The sequence below is a fragment of the Hippichthys cyanospilos genome, chromosome 14 (genome assembly GCF_059441005.1).
Source record: "Hippichthys cyanospilos isolate Australia breed blue-spotted pipefish chromosome 14, RoL_Hcya_1.0, whole genome shotgun sequence".
NCBI classification, from domain to species: domain Eukaryota; kingdom Metazoa; phylum Chordata; class Actinopteri; order Syngnathiformes; family Syngnathidae; genus Hippichthys; species Hippichthys cyanospilos.
In genome coordinates, this window is record NC_142382.1 from 10,682,328 (window position 1) to 10,691,995 (window position 9,668).

The following is a 9,668-nucleotide window of genomic DNA, read 5'->3' on the forward strand; positions in this document are numbered from 1 at the left end:
AGCTAAAAAAAAAAAATAAAAAAATCTAAACCTTCAAGTCTTGTGTTGCGAATACTTGTGTGCCACTCACACTTCTGACATTTTTTTCCACGTGAGGGGAATTCCAACCAAAGTCCCAGATGAGGCACAAGATTATGGCTCTTTTACAAGCATAAACCAAGAAGTACGCCCCACTCTCCCACAGGCATGTGGAGCCCTCTTTTGCAGCCTTTTAGTCTCCTCACTGTTTACACAACATCCAAGGCATACTCCAATGTCCTAATAAAGTGATTAATGCTGACATTGGGTAACCACTATACATTCCAATTTATGACAGTACATGAGTTTTTTTTTTTTTTTTTTTTAAGGGACCGGGGTGATATCACTCACTAGGAACATAATGTCCTTGGGCATAATTTTCCATCCATTTTCTAAAGTGTTTGTCCTCATTAGGGTCCAGAATGAGTTGGAGCTTGTTCTAGGGGCCTCAGGGTGAGAAACAGGTTACACCCTGGAATGGTCCAGCCAATTGCAGGCCACATAGCGCCAATCATTCACAACAGCTCTTATACGGAAGTTGGTGAGATTGCTTCATTGGTAATAATGTTATTGACCATCTGACCTACACTAATGGTTTGAGATGACTCAATCATTTCTCTCATGGCTCTGACTGTCATATGCTCAGCTAATTAGTTTAACTCACAGGCATAGTAATAATAAATCCTGGAGCATCATGTCTAACCCAAGGGGGATCATTTGGAGATCAAAGGGGAGCGCCGCTATTAAGTGCAGAATGCTGCTGCATGTCTACCGACTCTATCAGTGAAATTATTTATCTAAAATCTCCCTGGCGTCCTTGCCTCCATAAAAATTCCCAAAATAGTTCCAATAGTGTTGTGATTTGCTAATTAGGTGAGCACTGCTGGGGGAACACCGTAAATGAGGGCGGCTTACTATGAAGCGACGACATGTGTGTTGTCAGCTTTGCTTTCACTAGAACCATAAACATTGTTAAACATGTGGTACATTGGAGGCAGAATAAAAACAAACATATGGTGCAATTAGTAGAAAGTTTAGACAATTTAACAGAATAAAATGTCAGCCCGGCTCAAACCTTTGAACCAAATAAGAGCTGGGTGTGCACACTCATTTAATATAGACTTGAGATTCCTTTGATGCAGGATATCGTCTATGCATTGCGCACAACCTCCTCTGCTTATTTTACATAGAAAAAGAGGAAAACAGACGGGTGGGGGAGTGTATGAGACAGTACTCAGCAGAACCACTCTGCTGCATCACGGTCAAGCGACAGAGGAGCCTTTGTGTCGTCGGCATCATCATTATCATCATGCAGCCTGCAGCCATGAGTCGTGTTCCTCAAATGAAGATTCACTCTTATTATTAAGGTGTGGCTTCAAACTTGAAATTTAACTGGAACACTTAAACACTGGAAAGTCTGTGTAATTGCGTGTGGTACTGCACTCTCATGGCTCATCCGTCTCTTTCACTTGCCAAAGATGACTCAACTCAAATAAATGCTCTCATGAATGCTTCACAGACACGGTCAGAGCTCCACTGGAACTCATTTGATTAGTGCTCTCTCAGATTACGTAATGAAATGTATCATTTGGAATGGCTTCTCATGGTGGTGTATGGTGCAAGCAAGCCTGAGAGACCAAACATAATGGTACCCCACCCCCCACCCTCACACTCACTGTGGACCCAAAGGAGGGCGGGGTGCTGCAAAGACAGCTGTGCTGCAGCTGAGCTGGTACACACAAGAACAACACTACAGTATAGCCGAAGCATGCACATTTGAGCTTTTGTTTTACGACGTTTATGCATTATTTGTACATCATAGTATTGGGGAAACACAACAGCTTATTTAATCATTCAGGGGTTGTGCTAGGCCTCCTGCTTCTTCTTAACATCAGATAATAATTATTATTTCTCTAACACTACATTTTGTGCAGTTAAGTTTATGCATCAGATTTGCTGAGTATATTTTGGGGAAAGGTCCCTTTCTTACTCAAAATTAAACCAAAGTCTATAAAGGCACGATTGTGTAGTGTGGCTTGCAAAAAGCGCTTAAGCCAAGAACAGAAAACGATCCCAAATCAGAACGTTCATCCTTCAAGGTCAAGTCAAGTTATTTATACAGCCCTTAATTTTCAAAAGGGTGGCACAGCGGCAGACTTTGGAGCATGTCCGCCTCACAGTACAGAGTTTATGGGTTTAATTCCAGCTCTGGAATTTCTATGTGGAGTTTGCATGTTCTCCTTGTGCGCGTGTAGTATTTTTCTGGGTACTCTGGTTTCCTCCCACACTCGAAAAAAATGCGAGGTAGATGTAATGGTCACTCTAAATTGTCTAACTTTTGAAGATAAGCGGTCAAGAAGATGGATGGATGGATTAAAAAAAAAGAGTCTCAAAGGGCTTTGCAGTGCGTAAACAGGATGAAGTAATAATATAAAAGAAATATAATTGACAACCATTGTTATTCTTTGAGAAAATAAAAAAAATGACCCACAAAATCCAAACTCTTCGAAAAATGTTGACAAACCTCCAACATGTGATTTCCATGAAAAAAAAAGGGGGGGGGGCTTTTTCTGTCCTCAAAAATTTTGATAAAGAATCCCAAAATTGATCAACCGGCTACGTAAATATTGCCCATGGTGTTATGATATTAATTGCTTCCAATAAAAGACAATTTTATGAATCAGATGTGTAAGAGTGACTTAATTCTCGGGTCCCTTGGAAGGTCTTTATAACTGTATCCAAACTGTATCATGATTACATATAAATGCCAGATGAATTGTTATTATTATTGTTATTCTTCAATAAGACAGCCAGCAAACTAAGCAAGAGTCCTTCCATATTTTGCCTGGTAGCATGCCGCTTCCAAGCAGAAAGCTCCTCTGTAATTACATACCAACTTGTTAAATATACACAATGTAGTTCGTCTTGTGCAGCTTCAGGAAGATCTTTCATTATATGCCATTCTGTGTGAGTAAATGAATGGGTCCAGCCAATTTTATTTTGAAATTTAAATCTGAGAGATGAGGCAGTTTTAAAAGGTTATGTAAAGTCGAAATGAGATTCTCCAAGCAGAAGCAATTTGCACTTTGTCCTGTGTGTGCAGTTAGATACGCTCAACAAACAAAAGATTTACTTTTTAGGGATGGATGCTCTTTGAGTCAACTGAATTGACTGTACTGTTGTGTGGCTTCGCTTTCAAAGCAGGACTGATAATGTTCATCTGTGACGTCCTTGACTGTGTGTGTGTGCGTGTGTGTGTGTGTGTATGCATGTCTGTTACAGCTGAATAAACAATGCTCAGGGACCAACCAGTTAAACTATGTGGACAAATGTCAGGTTTTCACATGGATAGAATCTGTGATACATAAGAATGGAATGTGACTGCTTTTTAAAGAGGAGAAAAGAATACAATTACAGACTTGTGGCAACTTTAAGATTAGGCTCTTAAATCATATAATTAATCCTTGTATAAGCATTTTTAGCTATCATTGCAATCCAAATTAATTATGTCAAATAGGATTTCAACAAGCCACGATCATTTTCTGCTCTGTTGAATTTCTACCATAAGATAGCAAGTGACGTTCAGGTAGAAATATGAACGGAATGAGCTTTGTTCCATTGCCCAAAGTGCACACTTTCACACTGGTTACAGTGTCAAATAAACTTACGTTCAAGTTGTGCATTCTGGGAATACAGAGAAAAGTTGGATGATGTGTACTGTATATTTTAACTTTGACATTAAACAACAAACCACAGCAGGAACACCTGAAACAACTTTTAGTTTCTTCTGCCAGCAGTGGTTACTTGCAGTGGGACATAATTCCCATGGAAAGAAGATAAATGTTCAGGTTTGCAAACCAAACCAGAGCCGCTTTTACTGTCCTTGAGGAGGCTTTGCCTGAATAAGCAGTGCCTTTGTAAACTGTAAGAAGGTGGGCGTTCCCAGCCGACAATTCAACATAATTGGACCACTGTAATAATATGCTTTGCCTCTGTGCTTGAACATTACGAATCCTTCAGTTATACATCAAGACAGAAATAACTTTGCAGGAATTGAATCCGTCAGAATACCAAGGTTTCAGACTTGGTCTGGTTTGATGATGATAACTATTGTTACATATGCACTTGTGTCACTCTGAGGAACTCCGGGATTAAGTTCACCACATGTTATCAATAGGTCCATGAAGCTTCCATTCAAGGAGTGCCTCACACATGCAACACTGTATGACACTGACACCAACTAACAATCTAGGCACATAAAATAGAATTAGAGGTAGGTATCCATGCTTATTTTAGTGAATTGATCTTACACAATAACTGTATGTATCCAAATTAATAAAAAAAAACTGGTTGAAGGTTTTCTCAGATAGTTTTTCAGTGTGATTGAAAGATAAGCAACTCTACACCAGCATTAAATATCAAATCTGTTTATGCAGAAGAAGTAAATGTTCAAATAATTTCCTGTAATTATATTTTTTTTATTAATGAAAGAAACATGTTATATTAACATACATGTTACACAAACATTGGCTTTCTAAGTGTATGCTTTCTAAGTGTATTTAGTAAATACTGGCAAAAACACACAATAAAGTCATGAAATTCACATCCCTGTGACAATGTTACAATATTTCACTTCATTGCTATGTTTGTGTTTTTTTAAATCCAAAAAAGATCCACTCATCTGATTTCCATCTTATTGATTTCAGTACTCCATCATGTTGTTTTCATACTATACTTTAACGCAGTGACGAGATCTTGTGTGACACGAAACATTACATGAATTTATGAGAAAAAAATGTTAATAGAGTTGATCTTTTGTTATTTAATTGATATCTTTGTATCTATGAAAGGAAAACCGACTATCGATTAAATGAACGAGGCGGCGGATCTGGAGACCCTGTTGAAAAAGCAAAAAAGATAGATTCAATAGAATAGTAATTGGACACTGTAGTCTTAGTTTCATCCCACCTATATCCCCCAATTTCAATGTAATAAGAAGGTGGACTTTTCTCCAATGGGAATTCACTCAATAAGTACTGTATGGAATTTTGCTATGAAGTGAATTTGTGGGGTGGAACAGACAGTAGCTCTTCCTCTTTCCTATTAGCATTGAGGAACTAACTGGAAACTTGTGGTGCACTCTTGCATTTTGGTGGCACTGATAGCACCAGCAGCAGATGTCTCATTAGGTCATCGTCATAGTAACTGAACCAATAAACAAGCATTGTGGTCAACCCAGAACAAAATTCGAAACACAAGATCAGTTAAATTGGGTGGATAAAGTATCCATGCCACAATCTGGAGGTTATTTCACTGATAAAAACTATGAAGCGCATTTGACGATGGTTAACTTTTTCTCTCAGGAAGTGGAAGGCATGCCAGACAGACGCCCAGGGAGTTGAAAGAAAAAAATGCCAGGAGGACTTTTCTCTACAGAAGAGCGGTCGTAAAAATGTTGCTAACAGTCTGTCCTCGCCCGGGGGGCCCTTGTGGTGTTGCTAATAAACCAGCAAGAATCATACAGTTGTAATGAAGTGGTGTGACCCAAAGTGGCCATTACAGTCCAATTTAAGTGCCATCGGCAGCAAATGGAGGCCTGGACCAGGCACTCACTGAGAACACTCTGAAGCGCTGTATACACTACATCCTTTTATTTAAAAAAAAGGGATTAGAAAAACATGTGGTCTCGGATTTGGTTTATTCTGGAGCCAGAAAAGGCAAGCATTTGAGAAGGTTTCTTGGGCACGTTACACAAGTAACCCTAATGATGAAACATCCCAAAGAAAAAGGATGGATGGACATTTTTTCATCCGTCATTGCCACGACATATAGTGACAGGAAGAACAATCAAGTGCTCTTGAGCTAAGTGGCAGAAGCTGCAAATAATCTGAGCACACACCTGCAGCCATTCATACAATAGTTGCTTTTTGTTAAAGTAAACAGACCCAGATTTTATACTGAGGAAGTCAGTTGTGACAGGAACATCGTTATTTCACTTTTTTCATGTAACATGTTTTGGCTCAATAAACGTTGCGACACATTAGCTTATACTGTTTTATAGTCAAAACTGTAAATATTCTCCTTGGTGAGATGGAAGTTGTGAGTGTGAGGGCACAAATGTGATTCAAAGCATTTTGTCATCATTTGAAATGAAAAAATAATTTATTGAGGATCGTTATTATTCCGCTCGCTTCCCACCAATTGAAAGGGGTCTGTCTTCACATTAAGCTGAATCTTTAAAATAATGTTGACTAAATTAAACCAAGTTTATTTGATTGGATGTGTTACATAAAATTCAATTATTGAGGATTTATGGAAGGAGGAAGTGATTATTCAGCAGCAGCAAAAGCGGCAATAATTTATTGAGATGAGGGAAATGAACGCCCCAAAGAATGTGCACTTCATTTTGAAGAACACAACTCCTTTTTCTCAGTTTGCTGATTTTCAGTTGATACCAAGGTACAAAATTAGCTTTCAAAAGTGTTTATTGTACATTAAGAATGTCAGTAATTAGATAACTTTTTGAACTGAAAGTCAAAACAAGTATATCTAAAATTCTCTGCAAAGGTGATGAGAACTTAGAAGTATGTGGTGTTAGAGGCACTTTAAATTTTGAATCCACTGTATTTGCTTTACACACACCAAACACAATTTGGTGAATTTAAAAGGGAACTACAATGTGCAACTATCTTCACCCGTGAAATGTTTGGCTGGCTTAGCTTTGAAGCATTGTTGTGCAAAAAGGCACATTGCTATAACAGAACCACTTTGCTTCAGTGAACTGATTCATGTTCCATCGCCAGCTCTTTGCACACACAATGCAACATAGAGTACGGTGACGTCCACTCTCACGCAAACAATCATGAGGCTATTGCTGTTGCTCCAGAGACCAACAGTTTAACTTCCTGTTTTGAACATTCTCCCATTGACAGCAAAGGGCATGGAGGGCAGAAACATTTAATTTGAGGTTTCTATGAAGCCTCCCTGAGCAGTGAAATTAGCAGCTGCAGCCTATGTAAAAACATCATGTTGAGTGTAAATCTGTTTGGGCAGAAAGTAACATTACAAACAAAGGAATTGATTTCAAATCACTTTTTTAATAAGACATTACAATGACAAGGTCTGTACATGGATCCCACACCCCACCCTGATCAAAACAGGAGCTGCAGAACACTTTTGACCGCAAGACAGAAGGTCCCTGTTGGAGGTTTACTGCGCTTCATGCTAGAGATGCAGGCCATCAAGTCCCATTTCTGAGACTGAACATTATCAGATCGAGAGAACTCGGAGCTGATGGACATTCCTTTAAAGAGAGGACTTGAGCCACTTTGTTACTGTTTGCTCCCCCAAAACAACAAAAAAAATTGCATCCCGACAAGCATGTTAAAGAGTTACTGGAGGCCCGTTTGTTGAATAGTCAGCACATTTAGCTATCAAGACATGACACATCATTTTACAATATATCCCATATAGGGGAATTGAGTGAGAGGGCTAATGAAATGTGAAGTATTTCTTCTCTCAAGTCAAGACAGGTGGCATAGGTGAACCCCTCTCATTCGCAGCAATCAAAAACTTTCTAACAAGTACTATTCCCCATAGTACTGGGACAAAATCTGATCATTCAACAGAAAACAAGCAAAACTTAAAGAACCCCAGCCTAAGAATGCAGAGAAATTCAACATCATTAGAAAAATTATATAAAACAGGAAAAATAACAGGCAAAGGTGGTGAAGAGTTTGTGGCTTCCACAATAGAACCAATTGATTGAATATTTGATAAGCAAGCCCTAAAACGTTGTAATAAATGTCTGCTACACAGGACGAGCAATTTTTAAACCAGCAATCCAATCTGCAGATAAATTAGTCATGGGGTGACTGCAGTATTAAAAAATAAATGAGGCTAATCAATTTGTATTTAACCATACTCACTGGAGAGGTTCTTTGCAACTTTATTACAGTTTTGACCTAAAACAGTCAGCACTCAATCATTAAGATTTGTAATTAGATGTTAGCCATGTCAGGCCTTCATAGAGTCCATCACCCGAGGTTGCACACGAGGGTTGAACATACCAATTTCTATCTCGGATGCGTGTCAATCCGAGCTTCTCCTGTATTTCGTGTGGCTTCATGGCGTCGGCAAGGTCTTGCTTATTGGCGAATATCAAGATGATGGCATCCCTCATCTCCCGGTCATTGATGATGCGGTGGAGTTCCTGCCGTGCCTCGTCGATGCGATCCCTGTCGGCGCAATCCACCACAAATATGAGCCCCTGGGTGCCTGTGTAGTAGTGTCGCCACAGGGGGCGAATCTTATCTTGGCCGCCCACATCCCAAACATTGAACTTGACGTTTTTGTAGGTGACAGTCTCTACGTTGAAGCCCACTGTGGGGATCGTGGTGACGGACTGTCCCAGTTTCAGTTTGTAGAGGATTGTTGTTTTTCCAGCGGCGTCAAGTCCAAGCATTAATATTCTCATCTCCTTGTTCCCAAAAATCTTCGAGAGCACCTTCCCCATCTTCAACTCTTATGCATAAATACCTTGCTGGTAATGAGAATATCAGGCAGGCGCACTCTGCTTGTTCGAGAGGAGATTCAGTTCAGTTAAAGGCTTGTTGGTGAAAGCATGACTGCCAATAACAATGTTAGAAATACACTCTCATGGTGAGTCTAACTTAAAGACTTATGAGAATGCTGTGAAGGGCATGGACGTGTACATTCGAAGTAGCCTTGTGTGTGAGCGGGGCCTATTCACACCATGCCTCGTTGCTCTACAAACTTGACAAAAACTGTTGCGCGATATGCATTCTTGAGCTCGAATCCGGGTTGCACAGCAGGCTATGTTGCTAAAAAGGGGATAATATATTACTATTTATCGCGTTGAAGTCCCTCTGGCGACGTGTTACGCGGCTCTCAAGCGGCTGTTGCCCGGGTTCACTAGTCAGCACTACCGGGTAAGAAAAGCAGCTTTCTGCGGCTAATGCGATGCCAGGAAAAGCGTTGCTCTAGTTAACTTCACTTTCTTGGCTGTGGAGGTCCTTGACAATAAGGTCCTCGGTGACTCAGCAACACATGCACTCAACCGGAGAAAGTCCACGTCTCGTCCCCCTGCAAGGAGATTTAATAGGAGTGTCAGGCATCTCAAATTAGCCCATGTCCGCTAATGACGGCTAGCAAGCTAACTAGCCTAGCAGGCGAGCTTGCTAACAGCGGTAAAGAAACCAGCCGGATCCTGTTACAAAATAAGCGGCACAATAGAAGAATGGGAACGTCGACTACCCCTAAGTACACTTTTGAACTGGAACGCAAGCAATTTACCTGAGTTATGCACCCGACTTTCGATTTATTCTTCCAGTTGTATCCTTTCTCCTTTAAGCCGAGCTGGTCGCAGCGCTGATACACCGGAAAGGTGTGGAGCTGCATTCGTTGCCACTTCCTGCTATTCACTTCATTCACTTGCGGATGGAGCTCTCTGACTGTTGGTGCGCTCGCAATGACAATGTGATGAAGAAAAAAGAAAACTCCGCGTGACTTCTCGACTGCATGAGCTCTGCACCTCAAAGACATCAAAGCAAACACGCAAACTCCCATACCGTCGAACGCTTATTTAAACTGCCTCCAAGCAGTTTATAAAAAAGGCGTTGAAAGGCTTT

General features: G+C 40.3%; 1 protein-coding gene across 1 annotated transcript; it reads right to left on the reverse strand.

Annotated features, from left to right (window-relative positions):
• Positions 1-7,095: 7,095 nt before the first annotated feature.
• On the reverse strand, positions 7,096-9,583 carry arf6b (ARF GTPase 6b). Its single transcript, XM_088433137.1, has 2 exons — positions 9,334-9,583; positions 7,096-9,123 (listed from the first exon to the last, which is right to left on the reverse strand). Exon 2 carries the CDS (start codon positions 8,531-8,533, stop codon positions 8,006-8,008), a length of 528 nt encoding a protein of 175 aa, XP_088289263.1. The 5' UTR covers positions 8,534-9,123; positions 9,334-9,583; the 3' UTR covers positions 7,096-8,005.
• Positions 9,584-9,668: the final 85 nt, after the last annotated feature.